Source organism: Micropterus salmoides, unplaced genomic scaffold (genome assembly GCF_014851395.1).
Source record: "Micropterus salmoides isolate LMB-PRFRI ecotype aquatic unplaced genomic scaffold, ASM1485139v1 Ms_hic_scaffold_9, whole genome shotgun sequence".
Classification (NCBI taxonomy): Eukaryota; Metazoa; Chordata; class Actinopteri; order Centrarchiformes; family Centrarchidae; genus Micropterus; species Micropterus salmoides.
The window spans coordinates 33859145-33884041 of record NW_024044681.1 but is presented as its reverse complement, the minus strand read 5'-3'; the positions used below and the strand labels follow the sequence as shown (position 1 = coordinate 33884041).

The window sequence follows — 24897 nt, the reverse complement described above, 5'->3', positions numbered from 1 at the left end:
ATTTTAATACTGAACACCAGAACCAATAATATAGCACAGACATGTTTTTCAGAGTTTAGCATTACATAATAAAGGTTCCAGTGCTGTTATCAGTTTACCTGAGGTGTTCTATTTTTAGGTTCAGAAAAAGTCAAAGGAAAACAAACCAAACTAAAAAAGCAATGTAGAAACATTTAGTACAGTCCAAATATTTGTATAGAGATAGTGAGATGAAGTGGAAAAGCAGTGGCTTCAGGACATAGTTGCTTCAACTTCCCATCAGATGGATCTTAGCTTTATTGGCCTCGTCTTTCGGCCGGTCAGTGGCACTGTAGTCCTCTCTGGAGCTCTCAAACTATATTTCTCCCCTCTCGCGCTACAAAGGAAACAATAACAACAGCTGCACTTATCACACGGAGGACTTCAGAAACGTGACGTGATGATGACTTAAGAAAGCTATGTTCCTGCGCCTTGCCTCTGCGAATCTGTTGCACTTGTTTTAATGGCTGATCGGCTTTATTTTGAGGCGAGGGGTTGTTTTGCGCGTCAACAATAAGGAGCATGCTGTTGGAGCGGCGGCGAGCGCGTTAAATGAGCGCATTTCACTCAATGGGATTTTTATATTTAGCTCTGTGAGGGACGCACTGGACAAGCAGCAGAGCAGCGGAAAGAGGAGACCCCGATCCCGCTGTTGTCTGACATTTTGATCCCTTTGAGGCCGTTTCGAGTCCCCCAAAACTTGTCGTTCGTATCGCGGTGCGCGTTATCAGGCTATGTGGTGGTGACGGCGCTGTGTGTGAGGGGGAATAGCGCAAATTGATCTACAGCTCCGGGGCGAAAAGATGATGATGGCCGGTGGTGGCGGAGCAGCCGTGGACCATAACGGGATCTACTCAAATCCTAACCTCCACAGCCTGCAGCAGCCCCTCATGGAGGCTGATAACCCGGACTCCCGCAAACGACCGCTGGAAACTCCCGCGGAGGAGGCCGGCTGCACTAAGCGCACCAACACCGGAGGTAAGAGAGATACACAACATGAAGCACCTCGTCCACCGAGTCTCCTCCATATGAAGACAAATCTGTGGTTGTAAAAGCCTTTGCATGCATTGGTGGGAGCATAACACCAAAACACTGCCTTCAGTACCTCCCCACTGCGTGCCAAAAAACTACGTGGTGCAGCATAGAAGCAGATGTGGGCTGCATATTAGGCTATAGCATGCAGCACCTGTGCAGTTGGCACTTTGAAACACTGACTGTGATTATAGCTGTTACTTCATACCCTGCATAACCCAGCAGAGAACAGGCAGCCCTGACTGAGTGAGTGGCCTCCTCAGCTCAGGTCAGCTTTGAATTTGAACTCAATCACCTCTCTGCTCCACATCTGGAGGTATGCTATGAAGTCCTTCATTCAGTGGAGGAGTGATGATTTCTGTGTAGAGGCTTAATATTACAAAGGAGAAGTAATCACAAGAACCAGACCTACAGTAGCCTACAGTGTTGATTTGTGGAGACTGACAAGAAAAGGACAAAAACTAACTGAGCTCTTGTGTTCACCTGAGATGCATGATAGACTTTACATGGTAGATTTAGCGTCAGTGATTGGGAGATTTTAGTGGATGTTCTTTCTGCTTCAGGGCTGAAAGTCTGCTGATTTAGAGTTTTGTCACATGAAAACTGCCAGAAGTTAAGTGTGCGTTTTGAAGGACAAATTTTGGGGTGAGCGAAACAGGACAACCATCCAGTAAAAATCATACAACTCTGTACAACTAGTTGGACACACACTCATCACCTCTTGTAGCCTAGATTCCTATCAAAGTCAAGTTATTTATAAGGTGTGAGGTAAGCCATATCTCAGCATCTGTTTGATATTTTTGGTTTTGCCATTCCAGCTTTTAGACCTTCTGAACTGTTAGCACACTGTATGATGGTAAAATTACAATTCTAAAATATTAAAATGAGAAATCAGAACATGCAAGTGCTCACCGAGCAGAGCTGGGTGGTGTAGATGTTGACAAATTAGGACCTCTTTTGGTTCCATCTATCCCTGCATGACAATGTGAACTCACACATTTAAACTGAACGATAATAACAGATTGGAAATGTTACAAGAACATCACAGAAATCAGGGAGTAGGGAGAAGAGTGAGAAGTACTAGTTGGGGGGAAAAACACTACAGAAGCACTGCAGCGCCATTTTAGCAAATTGATCCTGATTTCATTTTCTGGAGGAGAAATAGTGGTGGCCAATAAAGAATCAACAAGGCGGTGTGAACGCTTTATTACTCATCAGTAAGATGTCGGAGTGCAGCAGTGAGGATGACGGCTGATTCAGTGCGCCAGCTACTGTACATCTTATTTCAGCGTGTGATTGTTCTGGTCTGCAGCTCACAGGGACCACTTATTCAAGAACTTAATGTTAATTAGACATCCGTAGAGAACAGGCAGTTTCTTCACCATATGTTACTGAGTTTTCCTTTGTCTGTCTTTGTGTCCCAGACACCTCGCCATTCGATGATAGCAGCATTATATCCTATTTCTAACAGCATGAGTGCGTTTTTGCTGCGCCTCACTGCACCTCAGAAATGTAATTTCAGCAAGGCACGTACGGACCCTTGTGTCACCAGACAATATTTTAGTACAGATTCAGCCCCCATATGTCCTCCATTAGCACCCCTGAAACCACTGTAGAACAGAGAAGTCACATGGCGGTCCTGCTTCTAGAGGTTTTGCCATTCAGCTGTAGCACAAAGAATTCGTCATGATCTTTCCATCCAGTACCCAGGTGATTGTTGTGTCTATGATGGTTACCAGCCTGATTCCATCTTCCTTTAAGGAATCTCTGTATCACAGGCCCACTATACTTCTAGAATCTGGAGCTGCACAATTAATTGTGTCCTGAGGATGGTCTAACTCTGAAGAGCCTGTCTTGTTTTCTCAGAGGCAAAGTTGTTCCAGGTGGCTTCCTAAACACGATCTTATCTTTGTAGAATACCCAAACACACAATCAAGGAAAACTATGAAGAAATCCCATTTAAAGGTATTATTGTCTTAACCCTGTAAAATGGTGGACACGTGCAAATCATATTGTAAATTATACTGAATTATGTAGTATGTAGTATACTTTTCCCCACCACAATGACCTGTGATCAACATTTTAAATAACTGTTAAGAAGTGAAGTGAAGTGAACACACAAGAATCACTGGCCTTTAAGACCAGATTTATGGTTGCCTTTTAACATATGTGTTCATTTGCAAAACGACATTTGGTTTGTGCTTAGTCCTTTAATGCTGACCTGGAAATGTCAAAAATGAATAAAAAGGTACAAAATCTCGGTGCAGTAATGGCAATACATGTGGAATGGTAACCCGGGCTAAACTGATTTAAGAACCACTGGTTTATACAATTAATAAAATGAGTATTTCTCACCTCTACAATTAATTTAATGCATAGTTTGACCTGAACAGTTGAGCCAAGTAGCATCTGTATTCACTCATGTTATGTGGTAACAGTCTACTGGCCCTTTATTGTTCTCACAATCAGTATAGATGTGTTTAAGGCATTTTATTCTAAAATAAATTTAACTTCTATGGTACAAGTTAGCTTAGCATTGTCTCTACAGTGTTAGCATATGCGGTCCTTCTGATAAGTATCTAATTTGAAAAAAAACCCAGTGCAGATCTTTGAGGCTAATTTGGACTGCAGTACTACAGGCTGAGCTCAGGAACAGAAGTTCCGTCTATATGTTTAAATAAAATGCACATTTAGACCATTTGTAATGACTCCTACACAGATGAGTTCATATTTCGTCCCCCTGTGCTTTATTTAATGTGTTTTAGCATCACCTCCCATTTCATGAGATCTACATGCATTATTTGTAACGTTGCAAATTCATAGCCTGTATGGCAATAGTTGTAGACAGCCTGATAATCCTCAGCCATCCCTGTAATCAACAACCCCTCGACTACGTCTGATATTGATCACGTTATTCCTACCGAACCGATCATTAACATGACTGGCAGTTACAACAAAGAGAAGAAAGCCTGTGCTCTTTCAAAGCTGAGCCTCTCGTTGTGCATTAATAGCTGTAGACACTGAATGAGGGAAATTACTCCTCTTTTATCAGCATTGCCCTTCTCTCCTCAAAATGAACATCTTTCATTCATTTCTCTTTCTAATTACCCATACTCTGAGCCCATGTTGCTGGCAAGCATGTGCCTTCCAAAAGGTTGTGTGGCTGAGGGATTAGGTATGATCTCGTAATGTTGCTAATGGAAAGGTTGGCACAGGAATGTGAGCTGGATTTTTTTTTATTTTTGGTGGGAAGGACACAGGTGCCCTTGCAGAGCGATGTGACGTGAGCGGACTGTGAATTTGCCAGGTGGCAGTGAAAGAGAGAATGAGAGAGAGCGATAGAAATGAAGACAGAGCAAAGCAGAGAGAAACGGGGAGATAGATAGACTGTGAGAGGGAGTGGAGTCTACAGGGAGGCTGTGTCTATACACTAGAGCATCTCTCAGTGAATGAGACTCGTAGAATTTTCTGGAAGGCGTTCGCTCCAAAACCAAATGGGCCACGATGTAAAGGTTTGATTTGTGGATGAAATTCATCATCAGCCAGGAAAAAAAGGAGTTCCGTCTTCTTCTTTTTTTTTTTTACAGGTTTGGAAAGCACTATTAGATGAAGCTGGACTTCTGGTGTGCACACACAGACACTTACCCGCATGCACATTGCAGTTTTTACACACATTCGGTCACTTAAGATACCTCTCGGTGTAAGATTTATAGGCGTAGTGATTGGCTTCATCACCCCCCTCCACCATTCTGCGGCACTGCCATTTGCAATGGTTGATGAGCCCCTCCGCCCTCCCAAACATGGCCGTCTAAGGGATTGGGGGTGGGGGAAACAAGGAAAGGAGGGTGGGTGGCGTAAGGCACGCTGTCTCAGATCACTCCTCCTCCACCTCCTTCATCATCTGCTTATATTATCCATACACCTCTTCAGCCATTGTTGAAGGTCACTCTACATGCTTCCCCATTCACCGCTGAATCCCGCTCCCCCAGCCACTTCACCTTTGTCACTTTCCACTAAGAAAAGTGAGTGAATGGACTGCCATACTTTATAGTGCTGCGTCAAAAGAGGCGGAGTAGGGGAGAAAATTAAATTTTTTGGGACCGGCATCAGGGGGTGGGGACATGACGTGCTGGAGGGAGGAGGCTACCCATTGGCCGGGCGAGGTGTCAGTCCTGCGTGCTGCTGCAGACGGACAGGCCACTCGATGAATATGGATGAGAGCAGTGAAAAGGGTGATGCGGCAGGGAAGACCCCCCCCCTCAAACCAATGCAGGCTTGAACAATGCGTGCCGTCTTTCACTGAAAACACTGAGAGCCTGCATTAGCATTTTCTCAGACAATTGAGGCTCTGGCCAGCTGCAGGCATGGCTCGGATGCTGCGGTGAAATCTCTTTTTCTGCACCCACTGATGAATTAGACCTCGGTGAAAAAGTCGACTGGCCGCATTCCTCAACACTACCATTGCACCTATGCCTAGGCTAATGTTAAGATCCCCTTTAGAGATTGTGCCCCGGCATTGATGGCGATCTGACAGAGGACTTGAGAAGCAGCAGATCTCAGAATGGGTAAGCCTCAAACTCTTTTTGTTTGACTTGTTGAATTTATCCGTCATGCTAGTCTACGTGCAATTTCATACACCTAAAGCTCATTTGTCTATTATTGCTCATTTTTGTTCCATCGTCCTTGCTGCCCGTCAGCAGCAGGTTAGTCCATTGAAATGCAGAATGGGTACTTGGAGGGGTAGTGAGAAGGAGGGAGGACGGTCACAAGGCATTTCCTCCTGACCCACCCCCCTCGAGTGACTAAACTAAACACATTTGGCTCAGCGTCCATGTCTCTGCTCCAAGCCATCCTTCCAGTATTGGAAGCAGGGGTTTGAACTAACACCCCACTGGCTCGGATTCCCAATGTGCCCCACTGCTCCCGTTCCCTTGTGGATTGCAGCAACAGATTGCCATGTTTACTCTACCACATGACGCCATTAAAACCTGTTACTGTGATCTCAGACACTAGGACAGAATTAATTATTGACTAATGAAAGCAAACGTGGCTGTTAGGGCGACGAAGGGAATCTTAGTAGCATCCTCCCCTGCTGGGTTTACTCTGGCTGGAGATGAGCAGAAAGTTACGCAGTGGGTTTTGGCTTGTCTGTCAACAACAGGTCTTTGGATGTTTGGATTCTGCAATCAGCATCATTCATATTAAATTCTTTGTGTGGCTACGGTATCAGATATCTCGTGACAGGCTTGAGGACTCAAAAGCTTTACGCCGACTGTGTCAGACATGCATGATCTTTATTTTTTCACCAAGGTCATTTTATTGTTATTCATTGTGAGAAAAGCGGAGAGCTGACTGTAATATAGCATGAAAATCTGAAGAACAGACATTGCCCAGAAATGAACATTTATCTCCAATTTCTTTTTTGTAGGCTGTTCTCAGAAAAAAATACATATTGACCAGCAGCTGACATGTTTACTAGCTTTTCATGGTGGTGTAAATTTTAATTTCGTGTCTGTGCTTTCAGGAAAATGTGGGTATATTATGTTCTGGAATATGGAATTGTCTCCACAACCATGACTAATTAATCTAAATCAAAAGTGACTGTCATGTATGTCTCTATATTTGTCAGAGCCATTGATTATGGCTGATGTGCACGAAAACAAGCCTGTGTCTGAATGGAACATGAGGGGCATATTAATGCAATAAGGAGAAGGGCTAACATGTAGGCTGTGAAATTCCTTAATGTCACAGTGCCATGTTCATTCACATCTGAATCTAATGAGTGCATTACTGAGGCAACAGGTTGGTCTCAGTGCAGTTCGGTCCACCTTCATCCATCCGTCTTTCCTCCCCACCATGCCGGTCAAGCCCCCACTCACAATACCCTCCACAAAACATAGGACGCAATGACATGTTGACAGCCTTAGGCATCCACGATCAAAAACCTGTATCATACTACACTTGAAAACGTCCTACAAAAATGGACAGTGCCTTTTTACATCTCTGCCCGCTCGAGTGACGTCACCCTTGAAGCATCTGAAAAGGATCGAACATGACGTCATTGCATCGAAATCAGCATGCGGAGGGGATTGTTTGTATCGCTAGAACGCACCTGTACCAAGTATTTACCATGATGTCATCGATACAATATTTGGAATTTAGCGGGGAATTAAAGCCGCTCCACATCTATAGATGTAATATTTTTGATCTATTGTTGGCAGGTCCTTAATTATATTCGGACCCATGCTCAATATGTGGTTGATTGTTATTTTACTAGATTTGCGCACTCACTGTGATCAGGGTTTTCTTAGACACTTTTCCCACTTTAGTGCTAATTCTTAATTAACAATACAGGAGAGGGAACTTTCCCAACTGAAAGGGAGAAATATATTTGACTGCAAATTCTTCAAACTGATGTGCTGTCAATCACTGACTGCTACAAGCCACTGTAAGCCACACAAGCCCCTTCCAAAATGGAGGAGATTTAAACCATCTTGGCAGTATAGCCTGTGAACAAATCTGTGGGATTGGTTTCCATATGTTCTTCTCACGTCTGTTAATTAAGAAGGATCACTCTGTATTGGCATTCATGAACTGCATGGATAATGACTTAATGTGTTTGCATTTAGTCCTCTGTGTGTAACTTTCTTTCTCAGAAAACACAGGCTACGTTTAGCATTCAGATTGAAGTCTTAATTCTGCATTGCTTTTATTTGTGTGCGAAGAATGATTCGTAACACAGGACCTGGCTTTGTATTTAGTCAGAGGCTAAAACTCCTTGAAAACAGTTAAAATTAGACCTCTGCAAACTGGAAAGGAGGTCATCATTTACTCCACAAGAAATCTGGGACAGGACACAGAACATGTCACCAATCTGAGATAAAATGTGAATGCACCGAAAGCTAGAAAGAACTCCAAAGGCACAGTCTCCTTCCAAATACATTCTCGTCATCAGAGGAATACAGACACAATTACAACAACTCATTATGTTATCGCATTTCCCCATATATCTCTATGTCAAAGCTATTTATTCACATTGTGAATTTTTGCTTGTTCAGGTTATTGGTTACTATTATGGTGTATATGATGACGTGCAGTGCTACTTTACCAGAGTTGACCCTTTCCCACTTTATGTGTCTCTTCTCCAGAGGAGGGTGAGTACTTCCTGAAGGTGCTGATCCCCAGCTATGCAGCCGGCTCTATAATTGGCAAGGGCGGCCAGACCATCGTACAACTGCAGAAAGAGACGGGTGCCACCATTAAGCTGTCCAAATCCAAAGACTTCTACCCAGGTAAGAAAGGACCCTTAGTAATTAAAATCGATGAGCATAAAGGCTTATATATATAAGAGGAGTCGTCTGACTCAATCCCCAGCTGAATGAGTGATGCTTTGGTTTAAGAGAGCATTTGATATGTCTCTTCATCTGGCTTCCCATGAATAATTGCAGTCCTTTTTAATCTCACACCAATTGTAAACACTTTAAACTTCATTACCTTATGTCCTTGAGGAACTAAATATTCATGTTGATGTTACAGTTGTCAGACGCAGCAGTCTGCAGGAAATTTTTGTTTCAATTAAAGCTAGGGCAGGCAACGATGGAGAAACTAGTGAAAGACTAAGCTAGATTTAAATTTAGAAGTATCCAACCGCAAAAATTCCACCCTCTCCCGTCAGGCCTCCCTCCAAAGCCACTCCCCCAAAACAGATGTTCATGCACAATGAGTGCACGGGCAGAGTGTGCACAGGTAGGCAGGTAGACATGGAGGCCAGCCAATCATTTAATTCGAACCGATTGAAATGATGTGCTTATTACAGTCCTGCGGCTGCTACAGATACTGTTTTATTTCTTTTTCATTTTTGTTTCACAACATTTGATTAATTGATTGCTGTCAGGATGTAAAAGAGAATTTCAACAAATATAACAAAAAATGCTTCTGAAATAAATTGCCTACCCCAGCTTTAAGTTGCTTGTCTTGCATGTTGCAAAAAAAAAAAAAAAGAGCACAAATTCTGTGACGCAGAGGACATACATCGAAAACATTAATTATGCTGGAGAGCCTCACTCAAAAATGGCAACCGGAGAAGGATGCTTGGACAGCTCGGTGACCCCTTTCACATGGAGGGCAAAGCTGAACCATCTTATCCTCCAAACGCAAACGCCTGAGTGGTAGAGGAGTCTGGGTGTTTGTCCTTCATGCCTCAGAGGAGGCTTCAACCTTCTGAAAAATAACAGGTGCTGAGCGTCTCTGCTTATTAGGTCCAGATGTTTTCTGTGATAACTGATGCAAGCAAATAATCTCTGTGTAGTAGTATACTTTTTACTGTATACATATTTATTCCCTCTTTAGAAAGGTAATTTGTAGCAGCGCACATGGCCTATGAAATATGAGTGGCACAAAATTTATATGTGAGAAATACTACAGATGTTTTCAAATGATAGGGTTCACAGTTAGTTCCTCCGATTTCCTTAAGCAACTACCAGCAAAGACAGAGATAGCTTGTTGTCCAGAATTGAGTTTTCCTTTATAATGGCTACCTTCATGAATGTGTCATATGACCTCTGCAATTTTAGCTGAAAAAGATTTTAGATTTAGATCACAAAATATTACACTACCGACAGGAAAAATGCGCAACACACTTTGAGTTTGACCTGTTCTGTTTGGAGTTACATGTGATATATTGGACTGACTGAACCATGGCAAAGAATTACTGAGCTCTGGGGGGAGAAAAAGAAGGATGTGCTAGCAAATATTTTGCCTGTACTTTTTCTTCCACCAGGTTTCTGTTAGCCGTGATGTCTAGAGTTAGGCAGTGTTGTATGTTGTACAGATTTTAAAGCCCCTTAGGGCTGTAATTTGGGATATTGGGCTATATAAACAAAAATTAACTTGACTTGATGAAAGGATGTTGATGTTCAGAAGGCACTGCTTGAAATTTTCCGCACACAAGGCCAGCTATGTTTACGGGAATGAATTATAGCTGCTTCATTGGAATAGGGCCGAATGAATGATATGTATCCTTATTTCTCTTTCTGGATTGTGGATGTGTTCATAGGCCACCACCTGCTCTGCCCATCCCCCTACTCATTATCGTGATGAGTGAGAAGAGGAGTTCAGGGAGAGGGTGCTGGCAAGGATTTGATTGGGTGGTTGTTCTGGCCCACACAAGTAAAATGAAACGACTGCTACTGTACACTGCACAATAGCTGAGAGTGTCACTTTCTGAGAAGTCAGTAGAGGATAAACCTTTTTAAAAAACTAGCTGGATGAAAACTGTTCAACTTGGTGAGGTTTGTCACAGCAACATATAGATATTATTTCCTGAAATATAAAGGCAAGCAATTCAGCATGTCAGACTTGTCAGCTACCTCGGTTTTACCTTCCTTCATTGTTGAATTGTCTGCAGTTTCGGCTAATATAGCATGCTAATGCCAATGCTAACAGTTCACACCCACATCTTTCGTCCTGCAGCAGCCTGAGCACACTCCAACTACTGCACAATCGCACACTAGAGAAATCAAGGGACAACAACCGATGCAGCCATTTTCCTCTGCAATCCTCTCTGTGATGGCTCAGTCTGAGACTCCCACCCACCTCACATCTCCCATCCGTCAGTGTAAGACATGAGACCATGTCTTGATGGCAAATGCACAACTGGGCCCTGCTGTGGTGGACTGAGATGGATGAGCGTGGATAGTGAAGGGTGTGGATGATGCATGATTGTATGTGAGTGAGGGGACAGGGGGGCCGGCCCAGAAATAGCCTGTTTCAATCTCTCTCTGTGGACATGACCCCTCTCCCAGCTGTACTCAAGCTGCTCTAACACACGCCAAGTTTCCTCTGTCCTCCTCCCCACTCACTGTTTCTCTCAGATTTGGTTGCTGGTATTTGGGAGAGTTCAGGCCAGATAAGATGATATCATACTTCTCTTAAAATTTGGCTTGCCTCCCAACACATGGGCACTGACTGTTTTTGTTTTTATTATCTGGTTTGAACCCATCTGAACTGCTGCATGGCTGGATTACCCGAGCCCCCATAAATGCAGCCCGCTATGCATTCACCCACTCATACTGTGCATTCAGCACATACACACACCTACTCACACCTACTTACACACATCCGCATATTCAAGCAGCTGCAGAGAGAGCCGTGGGAGTTCACGATCTGAACATAAACTTAGAAACAAAACTTCAAACCCTTTGCTTTGTGCAGCTGGCCTCCAGCCAAATACATGTATTGAGTTACTTTGTACAGCACAAACAGATGAAGCTGTTGTGATGTCATAGAAACACTGGGTGTATGTTTTCCATTATGTGATCATTAAAATATCAGTCACATCATATGACCTTAGATTAGAAAAACACCACTATTCCCTATAGTATAAGGTGAGGTATTTCCTTCAAACAAGAGTAGAAACTACAGCAAATTTCAACCATATGTCCACCTGCTGTAGCCTATAGAGCAGTATCACTTCTGTCTAGAATGACATCATGGGCAGGGATTTCAAGCTTCAAACACTACACTGTAGCATTCCGAAGGATTGTTCTGTTAGTGATTGCTTAATGTAGTAAGCCTCTCTGTTTCCCTCATCGACAAGCACAATATTGGATGTGTCATTGCAACCAAACAGCTGTTGCGCTTTTCTTCTAATTGGCAAAGGTCAGTGGATTAAAGGGGCACCAATTTTACATATGGAGCTCAGTTTACTCGGCACAAGGAGTAGTACCAAAGTTCTTATAGGCAAGTCATGCCACTCAGCAGCCATCTTGGTAACGCCTCGGGCAGTTATTTCGACTAACAAGACCAGGCTCCTATCTGAATGAATGGGGAGAGAGCCAGAACCGCACTTTCACTGGTTACCGGGATATAAAAACTACATGATTAGAATCACCAGTGAAATCTAAGAAAAATCGCTGAAGAAGTTTGACGAATTTGCCTCAAAATAAGGTTTAAAAAGCACTTTTCCCGACCGGTTATACTTCTTTAGCCAATCACATGGTTCCACTGACATAAGGGCCCTTACGTCAGTGGAACCACGCGATTGGCTAAAATATGTTTCCTGCCTCGGCTGTTAAAAGGCTTGGCTTTCTAGCCATCTTTGGCGTTACAGGTTTTCCCTATAGAGTTGTAGTGAGGATTCATAAAGCGGCATGTCTCCTCTATGTAACGTCTCTGGTAGTACTCAGTCTGTGATGATGTAATCAGGGTTATCTCAGCTTGGGTTTAGAGACTACACATTTTCAACCGAAAGCCTGCATTACAATGTGGAGGGCATTTGTGGGCAAATCAGGAGCCAGAGAGGGTCTAATGAAAGACACTACTAAGCTTGTATTCAAACTGTCTTAAAGTTTAGATCAAAGTCCTACGCTGGAAGGTTGCACTTTGTGTCAGGATTTCTTCTAATAGTAGAAGCCTTGATTTATTTCAACGCAACACAGACATCAGATGTACATTACAGCATTCCTAAATGATGCTATGTTTTTGTTTACATTTTACAATTACAATTGCAGTTTAGAGGTAAAAAGCATTACTTGTCCGTCTGACAGTGTGTTAGGACCAGGTATTAAATGCCAGAACAGGTCTATGAAGAGCACGGTGTGTTCACAGCCTTTTTTTCAGTGAATGTTGGGGATCTCTGATCAGTGTGCAATGTAAGGTAAAAGTTGTCCAGGAGACTTTTTTTCTAAATTGCTGGATATAAATGGAATCACACAAGATCCCCTCATTATAAATCTGTGTTTACATTTTAGAAAAGCATGACATATGGCAACATCGTGACAAGATGAATATATTCAGCACTTAGATTTTCAACAAAAACATTCCAGCTCAATTTGTAGTGTGAATAATTACTTTAAAAATCTGCTAATGTGATGACAGTAATTATGGGTGATACTTTATGTGTGGCATGCTAGCAATCTGATTAAATCAGACAAAGGATTTGGACAAGCTAAGGCATCACAGAAAACGTCTTACTTCAGGATCAAGATAGAAGACCTGAGAGACATTGCTCATTTGGGGAAAGTTGAATGCTGAGATGTGTGCTCTCAGGGGCATTGACACATTTCTCTCCCCTCCGGCCAACAAGAGAACGAGCTAACTCTTACTGCAACTCAAAGCTCAGAGATTTTATTATGAAATTCGTCGCCTTCAAAAAGAGACAGAAGGCAAAAAAGACTGATGCAAGCAATTCAGGAAGTGAAAAGGGCGGAGAATAAAAAAGTAACATTCAGATAGTTTCATGTCCTCTTTATGGTGTGCATTGTGTTCATCTGATTAAAAGGTTTTAGCACATGATGGTCTCTGCCTTAGGACAAACTGACCTTAAAGCAGCACTGTCACTCTTTGAAGACTTTTCTAAATTCAGAGATGTTTAACTAGAGGTTGCTGTACCAAGTCATGGAGAGAGACCTCCTCACCCAGCAATGAATGTTGGAAAAGTGAAGAAAAAGCAACACTCGAGGCAATATGTCTTCTAATGACGTGTTGCATCACTCAAGACGGCCCTAGTTTATAATTTGTTGCATCGGGGTAGGGCAAGCAAAGAGATTGCTTAGTCAAAGTAATTTCCAATGAGGCAGACTAAGGAGAAATAACTGTCTGCAACCCCGGTTTTTTATGTTTACTTCCAGTGAAATGAGGTTTTGCGCACGCATTAGTTCCCACCTCCTCATATTTTATATTTTGTGCCTGTTATTTGTATCCAGGCTGCATATACAGATGATTCCATGCACAATAATTAATATAATCATTTAGTTTCTTCATTTCCTTCAGCATACTCACCATTTTAGAAACAATGGAAATAGGCGTAACAGGAATTAACAGTTTATCTTGATCAATTTTCAAAGAATGACCCTGGATTTTGGATATTTTTGAAAATGTAAACAGTAGCCAATGCCTAGAAAGCTTCCTGTATGTGATTCATTTATTGAATTGTATCTGTTATCATTTTGAAATGTTAGTAATAATGCATGTGCCCCAAAACAAAATCTTCAACAGGTCAAGTGCCTGCACTTTCAAACTTCAGTCTGTCACTTTGTCACTTCAAGAATGATAAGCAGGTGTAGCACAAAACACCAAGAGGGCCCAACAGTGCTTCTGTCTGAAGCTCCAATAGATTTAATTTATAGCCTGCTTTCAGTAGGGTTTGTACCTTGGTTTATTTTGGTCAAACATAGTGAGAGTTTGAAATATGGTTAAACGTGCTTGACCTGTATCTCCATCGATTTTATTTAATGTTCTTTGTGCATTAAGTAGTACTGTATAGTATAGCTATTATCAAGAATTTAACTAGGAAATTAAGGAAATAAGGTCAGTCACAGGTCAGGTGCCCTTTCCCTCATTTTGCCCAATTAGAGTTTCCTGCTGCTTTTCCTGATATGCTTGAACTGACCTATTGATTATTTAAATCCATTATTAGACATGTCTATGGTATAAAGCCAAGCAGGTCTGACTCTGACTAATTTCCCTGGATTTATTTCAGCATTTACAGAGTGCTGATAAATGGTTACGAGGACAGATGCAGATATGTGGGTGTGTGTCACCCAACCTCGTAATTTTAGATCCAATTGAATTAATAGAGCAGCACATTTCAGACACAAGAATACCCTATTAGTTAGTCTTCCCCTTTTACAAATTTTGATCAGTCAATGGGGAAAATGGGACACTTTCCCCTTACTAAGATATTTGCCTTATTCCAATTTGCTGTCTGTGAAGTCATCAAAGAAAATCAGGATAGATCTCACATCCTTTTCCACCAGAGAACAGTAAATGTTAAAGAGAGCAAGGAAGGAAGGTTGATACAAAAGGGAGAGTGTTAAAAATCGTGCAAGCAAGTATAAAGGACTCGCTGTTGCATCACCTGTTTCCACGGCTCGGCCCCTTTACCATGGCAACGGAATGCCGGTTGGGTCGCCAATGTGGGTGTAGAAAGAAGCCTAGAGGAGGAACAAGTGTGTGCTTAGTCTATTAGAGCTGCAAGGCAAGGACGGGCTCAGTATTACAGCACTGAAAGAGTTACATCATTGAAGAGGAATCCTTCTCTCCCCCTGTGGCTCGCTAACCAAGCACGGTTCTTTCTTTCAGCTGTTCCTCTGTTGATTGTGTAAATGGAGGAAGTGAGGAATAGATTAATAATTGGGTATCTTTGTGAAATGTCAAGGAACATTTTTCATTGCCATGACATCGTAGTATAAATGTAGATTGTATTTGCCCCTAGCAAATCCCTCAAATCTGCTTGCTATGTACCCACTGTTTGTTGTCTTCCTCTTCTCTCATCGTAGGAACAACAGAACGCGTCTGTCTGATACAGGGTACAGTCGAAGCCCTCAATGGTGTCCACAACTTCATTGCGGAGAAAGTCCGCGAGATGCCCCAGAGTGCCCAGAAACCCGAACCAGTCAGCATACTGCAGCCACAGACCACTGTCAACCCCGACCGCGTCAAACAGGTGAGATACTGGACAGTCAATAGGGTCACGAGTGTGTGTGGTCACAATGTGGTAGGAACAGTTCACTTCCAGGATACCTTATTTATTAGTCAACAGTCTGACTTGTTCTCAGGGCCATGACCCACAATCTGGTAGGGTCAGGAAAATGTGAGGGTATGTGGCTATTTTTATCTACAGTCTTTCATAGCTAGACAGAGCCATGTGGCAGCTGCAGCCTAAACCCCTGGGATTAACAAATCGCTGAGTAAAGAGGGGCTGGTGTAGTACTCTGACTCAGTGAAAGATATCTCTCTTTCTGTCGAACATTTTTTCTGGTAAATCTTTCTCTTGTTACCTTTTATTGCTACTTCAATCTTTCTATTTCTCTGCAGGCCAAACTGATCGTGCCCAATAGTACAGCTGGGCTGATCATTGGTAAAGGTGGAGCTACAGTGAAAGCAGTGATGGAGCAGTCAGGGGCTTGGGTGCAGCTCTCCCAGAAGCCAGAGGGCATCAACCTGCAGGAGAGAGTGGTAACCATCAGTGGGGAACCTGAACAGAACCGCAAGGCTGTGGAAATCATAGTGCAAAAGATCCAGGAGGACCCTCAGAGCAGCAGCTGCCTCAACATCAGCTATTCCAACGTCTCGGGCCCAGTGGCTAACTCCAACCCCACCGGCTCCCCCTACGCTAATACGGCCGAGGTGCTGCCCAATGCAGCTGCAGCAGCTGCCACTGCCTCCAGCCTTCTGGGTCAGGCCGGCTTGACAGGAATGGGCGCCTTCCCTGCTGCCATGTCCAGCTTCTCTGGCAATGATCTGCTGGCCATCACCTCAGCCCTCAACACGCTGGCCAGCTACGGCTACAACACTAACACCCTCGGCCTAGGCCTCAACCCTGCAGCTGCTTCTGGGGTCCTTGCTGCAGTAGCAGCTAGTGCTAACCCGGCTGCTGCTGCTGCGGCTAACCTACTGGCCTCCTACGCTAGCGATGCCTCCAGCAGTGCTGGCCACCCTGCTACAGGCCTTGGGGGGTTCTCCTTGGGTTCTCTAGCAGCTGCTACAGGGGCTTCCAATGGTTACCTAAATGCTTCATCCCCACTGATGGCCTCCTCCCTATTGGCAACAGAGAAGCTAGCAGATGGGGCCAAGGACGTGGTTGAAATAGCTGTTCCAGAGAATCTGGTCGGTGCCATTTTAGGGAAAGGGGGGAAAACGCTGGTAGAGTACCAGGAGCTAACAGGAGCCCGCATCCAGATCTCCAAAAAGGGAGAGTTCATTCCTGGTACTCGGAACCGTAAAGTTACCATAACAGGGTCGCCAGCCGCTACACAAGCAGCGCAGTATCTGATCAGCCAGCGGATCACTTATGAGCAGGGCGTGCGCGCTACCAACCCACAAAAGGTGGGCTAAAAGGAAAAAGAAGAGGAAAGAAGGAAAGGATGAAGACAGAGTTAGAAGGGAATTGAGAGGGTCACGATGAATAGAAAAAAGAAATGTCCAAATATCTGTTAAATATTTCAGTATTAAATGAGAGAATCACAAAGGAGGAGGTGGGGGAGACAACCAAGATAAGTGTGTGTGATATGTGAATGTGTTTTTAGGACTGATGTCCTGATGTTTTTTAAAAGTTTGTGTCGAGTCCTTTTGACGATGGTGATCAGAGTAAGCTGAACTGGTCCACTGCCAAGCTGCAGATTCAAGGGTGAGGCCGCAGGGTATCACCCTCCTCCAAAACCTCATAGCTGTTTTATTTTCCTTTTTCTGTTTGGGTTTTGTTGGTTTTAATTTCAGTTGCAAACCTCAGCTCCCGGTGAGTTGAGCGTGTGAGATGAAGTTCCAGCCAGCTGATAGAGCTGTTTTACAAACCTTGCTCTTTGTATACAATGCAGAAGGCATTGTTAACAGGGGAGAGGTTTTATGACAAGCACCTGAGGTCATCTCAGTTTATGGGGAAGCAATCTGAGTATAATTTCTTCAAAGAAATCATATCTATGTTGACATATGTTGAATTCTGGCTCATATCATGATTGAAGTTTCTAAATTTGGGTATTTTATATTTTCATCCTTTATTTATTGACATGGTCTCATTCAAACACAAATAGATAATTTAAACCTGTGAATGCAGGTTGATCTGAATGTAAAAACAATATTAGCCTATTGCTATTTTTTATTTACAGGGATCAAATATTGTGTTGCAGTGAAAGAAATGTATAACTCAAACCCAGTCTGAACTTCACTGTTGCTGTCTGCAAGTATAGTTCAGGGGTTAAATAATCAATGTGAGAGGATAGAGGAGACACACAGGAATGTATAAATATATTTTACATGAACACACATAGATAATGCTCCCACAAACCCACAAACACTGAAACGTATTTGCATATTCAGTCACAGCTACAAACACACAGAAATATGTTGTTGTTTAACCCTTTCTTGGTGCTATAGGATTAGATTTATATCTACTTTACCATGAAATCAGAATCTCTCTGGCGACTATTCTCTCTACTTGATTTACTTGATGTGTCGTCCAGCCATTAGTAGCCCGTTGGATCTGACCCAGCCTCTCACCTAATGAAAAAGGATTGATTTCAGCATTTCATGATGAAAAGCAATCCAGTCTTAATATTTCCATCCTCACTCCCAATGCAAGTCTTTTTTTCCCCCTAAAAATTGGCCATACTCTACATTTTACCTGACAATATTTTTGCCTTAGTCACACATTTGTAACTCCCAAGAATTAACTTAAAGCTCAGACTACCTTGAAGCAGTGTCTAACCAGTTCAGTTCGCAAAGAGAACTAAGCACTACAAAAGCATTTTGATAAGAAAAACTGTATGAACCAATATCTGTGAACAAAGAAAGAATCTATTGCCTTTACATTAAGGGTACCAAATAGTCAAGAGACATACACTAATGAAAGGGAAGTAGAATGACACTTGAAAAGAAGGTTTGGACTCACTTTTTTCTGTGAGCCATCCTTCCCAATTTGTATCAAGACAAAAACAAACAGACTCTGCAGTTCATCCAGGCAGACTGTTATCGTTCTCAAAACACGTTAACGCTCACTAACTTTAGGTGGAGCACGTAATAAAACATCATGAAATGTTTTGGCATCGTTGTCTTTTATGGGCAATTGTTTGTCTAATGCAGGGAGGCTAATTGTCTAGAGCATTTCCAAGCATTCGAAGATTACCTTGGCTTCCTTCTGTGCTGCTATCCATGGTGTTCATCCTGAGTACACTGGGTCTCTGAAGACTGCACTGTGAGACATTAAGAACACAATGTAAAGCGTGTCTGTCCCTGCTGGGATGTGAGTATATTTTAATGTGCACATCTATGTCACATACACAAGACCTACCAATACTGACAGAAGGGATCTCTCCACAAGAGCATTTATACTCCAGCGTCTTGTGATGTTTCTGTTTACCAGTACCAATGCACTGCACTTAAATTAGCGAACCACAAATTATTCCCACCACATTTTCCTGCACTGTATTCTCCAGTCCTATTACGTCCACTTCCCCACTCTAGAGACATCTTTCAATTGTCCCCATCAACCCAAGCTCTATGATCAGCTTCCTGAATACACGGCTGTGAGGGTTGGTGCTGATAAGTGTCCAAGCAAATCAGAACCACTCCCTTTTTTGGGAAAGTTAATGAATAGCGTGTTCTCTTTTTCTTTTTCATAACTCATGTTTGAAAGTAAATGGATTTGAAAGTGTTTGAAGCAACTCTTTGTGTCTGAACATTATGCGTGGCAATTGCAACAGCGAGCCTTTCTTCCTGACTGAAATCGTTCCTTTCACTACGTGTCTGGAAGGCTTCACAGTCATCCATAACTACAATGTGGCCACTAATGAAATCATAGCATAGATAACCTTTTACTGCCCAAGAATTTAGCATATAATAAGATACAAGCACAAAACAAGGGGATGTTTTATCAATGCAACTGGACTGCATGACTGCAGAGAGCTCCCCTTCAAAGCTCTCTGATCTATACATTGTGCCAAATACTATTTCTCTCTGCCCCTCATTAACTTTCCTCTTTCTCTCAACATTTTATTCCCCTTGCATGATGCTGTTTCTCACTGTTCCGGGATTCCTCCTGTGTCCTAATCCCTGTCCGTGCTTCTTCCTACACTGTGCTCTCCCCCTCTTTCTCCTTCCTCCTGTCTTGTCTTCTCATGGGCGGTGTGTTGGGTGTGCTGCTGGTGGGAGTTATGCACTATAGGTCAAAAGGGTATGAAAATATTTTCCCAGGCCGTAGAGTTCACAAGGCTAAAATGCACAGAAAACACCTGCCTCCAAAACTGTGACACCCACAAGACCAACCAGCAACGTTAGCTCAAAGTATCAAATTCCCTATATAAGAAGAACAAGTAGGATTTACAGAAGTTTAGACTGTGAACTATGGCCTTTAACGGGAAGATAAGGTGATTTTTCTTCCAAAAGGAGGCAAATCTTGGTTGAATATTCATATGTTGGCTGAACAAACTGAGCTCATATTTCAGCCTCTAAACAAAGCATAGTAAGGACAGAATGCATAAGATAGTGAGAGTAAGGTGGGAACTTGTTTGTGACCTCAAGCCGAAACAATGACATCCTTTATGCATATCCTCTTATCTGAAAATGACTAGAATTCATTTTTGTGGAATACAATATGTCATGTCATATGATCTAAATGTACTTTATTGTAGCTATTCTAGTTTGTAGTCCAAATGCAGTCCAGCGTTGTCGATACAATGTGAACTATGTTATATTTGTGTGGATGATGAGAGTGCCAACTAAGCCTGATTAAGATTAGCTTCGCGATTTGTTTGTGCATTATGATGACTCATCATCAGCCGGTGGTGTCCATATTTCTGTCATTGATGATTTAGTTTGACAGTAAGAAAATGTAAAGAATATTGGAAGCAATATAGTAGCATGTTGTCCTGTTTTGTGTTTTATGTCTGTTGTATGAACCTTTGAAATTACTAAGATTTTGAATGAATAGGTTTACATGTACTTTTTGTAAGTTATGAAAATGCTGCTATTTGATAAGTAAACTATACAAAAATATTTTAGTTGAAAAGATGTCTGGTCTGTTGATTAGAAACATGCTCTAAAAGGCTGGAGCATAAAACGAGGTGTATAGTATACTATACAGTACTGGTAAGATAGTAAAAGTAATAATAGACTCCATAGTACAACCTGTGCCAAACTAGACCTCCGCAGCTTCTGAATTTGTAGATGTGCGATCAAATGTTAGATATCAATAACTTGTTTAGAAGTGCTGATCAAGTGCCAATCAAACACTGTCTTTTAAGTTAAGAAAAGATAATCAAATACATTACTTAAGAAAACAAAGGACAAAGAACTTTTTGTGCATTGTTTTATCCCATAGTTACATAGAGTAAGAGTTAAAGATTGTGATTTTTATGGATCCATGTTGTTTTACACTCCATGCATCCCTTGTGTGTTTGTTTGACCTGTGGCTTAAGTACTGCTGTCTCACAAATGTCTCTATAGGCCAGCATGGACTAAGCATAACATGTTATAAGCATTCATAACATACCATTAACAATCAAAAATGTGTTTGTGGAGTTAGGTGTTATCTTTTTGCACGTCTTCTATTGCATGGTATCAAAGTAAATTATGGAGGAAAAAAAAATTACAAAAATTTGCGAGGTGTCTCGCAACATTCAAAGACATGACGCTGCATGCAGTCAAATGTAAAGCACTTAAGTTTACTCGCCTCATGTTAAAAAGGTTGTTTTTTATGTCGTGAGTTGGGAGGGAGCTCATTATTGTCATGTTGGCCCAAAAAAAAGACACACAAACACACACACACACACACACACACACACACACACACACACAGACATCTCAGATCCACTCCTCATCAATCAAGTTCATCTCTCTACACGTCATCAGAGAAGATATTTTGATTTTTAGGTACAGTGAGGAGTATTAAAAATGTGAAACAAGCAAACGTGAAAATGTTATTCAGTGCATTGGCTCCTTGTGTTCTGCTCTTTTAGGATATCAGGCATGCATTTCTTTTAGAAACAGGTTGAACCTCATATAACCTGCCCCATAATGTTTTTCGGATTTTTATTTATGTCATAGCTTAAAAGCCCAGATCTAATCTATGAATGTACCCATTTATTCTTTTTTTATTTCTGTTGAATGTTATCAGTCTTTAATGTAAATTCAGGGCAGGAATGTCACATACATGTAGAGTTAATATCTATGTCGGATTTCAGCTATAGTCAGGTAGGCCTCACACGGCCATAGTCATGAACCAGATATGTTTTAACACAACTTCCGATTCGCTGTCAACATTATCTTGTTTGTTTGGTGTTGCATAAATGCACTTTACTGATCAGTGGGTCATATTGGAAATGAAATGAAACAAACTATGTTGGCTTTCAACAGTTTATTGGATTTTGTTTGACATTATTTGCTGTTGCTCTTGTGTTACTTTTATTTATTATTTCCTGATCGTGGTGGGTCTCATGAACGATGGAAAGGGCTGGAGTCTCAGACAAAATAGAAAAGTAGCACCTGTTTCCTCACTTGAAGGTTTCTCCTTCACATTCCCTTCAGCAGAGGTTTGTGTCAATCACTGAGTGCTTTGTTTTTAACATGTGAAACAAGGAGGGATCTGTACACATTTGTCCTTTTGCATCCTCTTTTGCTTCAAATCACAAATTCGAAAAGGGTTTTTATTTCTTCAGCAAATTGGGACTGTACCACTGGGCTGAAGGAACTGAGGGATGCAAGCTCGAGGTCTGGTTGATACAACGGTCAGATCTGAGATACATAATCGGCACCAGCAAAATGAAGATTGCCTCTGCCACCTCAACATGATAAAAATCACAGAGGAAACCTATTAGACTTTGAGTGGCCTAGTTACATGAATGATATTTCTCTCTTTCTATTGTGTTTTACAGACCCCCGTCAATGCAGTTACTGCTTCACATCTGAATGCCAAACGAATTACAGTATCATTCCAAAAGTTGTTACGTTTGTTTTTATTTTCACTCCAAATGTATCCCGGACGTTAATCCGCCCCCCACGGATCCCTTTCCCAAGAAGGCTAGGACTGGTTTTAAATGCTACAAAGTGGCAAGGGCTGCTTGCTCCTCTCTTAAAACCTTGTCTCCCTGAGTCTCACTCGCTCAGCCTACAAGATATCACGAATATTGTTTCATTACACTGAGCACCTGCTACTGTGTCCGCCCTTTAAATGAACGGATTAAAGTATTTCTGAGCCCTTTCGTCTGAGAAAATAGAGGATTCTTTGCCAACCAGACATGAGGCCATTTTTGTCTTTGACCCCCTGAACCTCCCATGAACTTAGTTGACCTTCTCCATCCCCAAGAACTCATGTATGTGTTATAAATTTTACAGCACTACTGTCAAACTCTGCAAGACTGTTCGTTTGTTTTCTGGTTATCTGGACAATTCTGCAGGGTTGAACGCTTGCTTAAGTGGAAACTGAAGAAAGCATGTCAGTACCTTGCAACCATTTTCACGTCATTGTAAATTTTCTTTCGGGGTTTGGTTTTACTTTGGTTGACCTCTGTTCTTTCCATCTCAGAAAAAAAATGGACTGACAGCATAAGATCAAATATTCCAAGCTAAGACGAGTGATGTTTTGTTGATTGGGTACATTTCTCTTTGATATTAATGACAACAGTTCTGTCTTTCATTTGTGAAGAGGAGAATCTGTGAAAGTCCACAGTGTTAACTACCTAAAGGGCTTTCTAGGACAGCATTTATATGTCTTTTAAAATGAAAATGTTCTCTGAATATATTCAGAAATGGGAGGAAAATGTCTTCTTGTGCCAAAATTGTGAAAGCTTTTTATGGCAAATATTGTCAGCAAGAGTGCCAAATAATTCCACACTGAGCCAAAAGGCAGCCAGCCTACATAACTAAATGTTAGATCACTGGAATGGTTACGTCCCATTTCCACTCCCCTTGAAAAACATCACCCTAATTGTATGACGTTTGAGCTCATGTACCATTATTGTTATGCTGCCAGTCTGTTTTCTGCTTTTGTCAGAGAAACATCTAAGAAGCAGTATATTTTCTAAATGATACACTGTTGATAAAAAGACAACAGCTACTATGGTGAGGGAATGAGAGGATTTTAAAAGTGTCATTGTTTTTATTATTAGTTTATTTGAACATTATTCATTAATAGATTTAACGGTAATGACTATTTAATGTAACTGTAGTACTGTGTTTGTAAAAGAAATTCAGTGAGTTGTGTTTTATGACTCGTGGACTACCAGTGAAGTCAGCATTTCAGTGTTAATAATTGAATTGTTTTTTAAAGATTATTTTTGCGACGGCAACAAAGAGTCATTATAAATGTTCATTTTAACATCACTTGTCTTCTGTTCTTTTTATTCTCCACCTTGTTCCTGTGCTCTGTCTCACTTGATTGAAAGGTTGAGTGTTTATATAATTGCAACTAACACATTCTGTGAATAGATCGATTTCTGGAGTGCTGAATCTGAGCACATAATAAATGTGAACAATGGCTATGTTTACATGGACACAATGCTCATATAATGAGGAATCAGATTAAGGTACAACAATTATGCGTGAAAAGCAGCATAAATTTCATGAATTTATTTTAGAGTTGGTTTTGTTTACTGAGGGTAGGATACTACATTTAGTATCTCATGTTGTTCATCTTAAAAGCTTGTTTTGTTGTTTTGAGTGGCAGTGACTTTGGTTGGAGCCAATCTACAAACATGAACATTTGGTTCATTTAGTTAAGCATCCAAGGGATAGCTTCAAATGTTTGGCTTCTCTGTGATCACATTTTGAACACAGGTGGTTTCACTGCAAAATAAATGGAAAGATTATCTGATTTTACAGGCCAAGGCCAAACCACAATTTTACACCTACTTGCCCAGCACACCCAGATACATATTTTCATTATTATTAAATATGATTTATTCTATCTAATTAAATGGGTGAAGCTATGCTGTGAATACCTGACCAAAATTGTTAAGCAGACAGATGAAGATGTAAGTCTGTCAGACCCAGTCTGTACACAACTACACATCCTGAGAAGAGGTCTAAGTGGGTAATGTACCATATTTGAAAACACCTGGGTGTGTGTTTATACCATGGGAGGGCTGATTATAAGTTAGAATTTAGCAAAAAGAGAGAGGAAACAAACATCTTGAGGCTTTTATGTCAGCATGCTAACATGCTCATGTTTAGCCAATTTAGTTTAGTAACATTTCAGGCTCTTTATTGCACTACACTATTCAAAGCACAGCAAATCTGGGACTGATTAGACCTTTGTTGTTTAATCAAGTTTAATCAAGCTGAATAAATTAGATTTAATCATTTATAGCTGTGGTCAGAAGGGAATCTCTGTCAGTGGTGGATAATATGACTAACTTC

At 41.6% G+C, this 24897-nt stretch overlaps 1 protein-coding gene across 2 annotated transcripts; it reads left to right on the top strand.

Moving 5' to 3' along the window:
• Window positions 1-85: 85 nt before the first annotated feature.
• On the top strand, window positions 86-23862 carry nova1 (NOVA alternative splicing regulator 1). 2 transcript variants are annotated; one of them, XM_038708817.1, is made up of 4 exons: window positions 86-996; window positions 8199-8342; window positions 15330-15496; window positions 15868-23862. In XM_038708817.1, exons 1-4 carry the CDS (start codon window positions 822-824, stop codon window positions 16885-16887), a joined length of 1506 nt encoding a protein of 501 aa, XP_038564745.1. In that variant the 5' UTR covers window positions 86-821; the 3' UTR covers window positions 16888-23862. The 2 variants fall into 2 exon arrangements, with proteins under 2 accessions (XP_038564745.1, XP_038564746.1); XM_038708818.1 differs by lacking the exon at window positions 86-996 and adding an exon at window positions 5242-5615.
• The last annotated feature ends 1035 nt before the right edge of the window (window positions 23863-24897 follow it).

Bases quoted from the DNA above. Each gene is read 5' to 3' on its own strand.
- nova1 (XM_038708817.1), top strand. From the start codon at position 822: ATGATGATGGCCGGTGGTGGCGGAGCAGCCGTGGACCATAACGGGATC. The intron at 8,343-15,329 runs GTAAGAAAGGAC...CTCTCATCGTAG, and splicing joins ATCCAAAGACTTCTACCCAG to GAACAACAGAACGCGTCTGT. The intron at 15,497-15,867 runs GTGAGATACTGG...ATTTCTCTGCAG, and splicing joins ACCCCGACCGCGTCAAACAG to GCCAAACTGATCGTGCCCAA.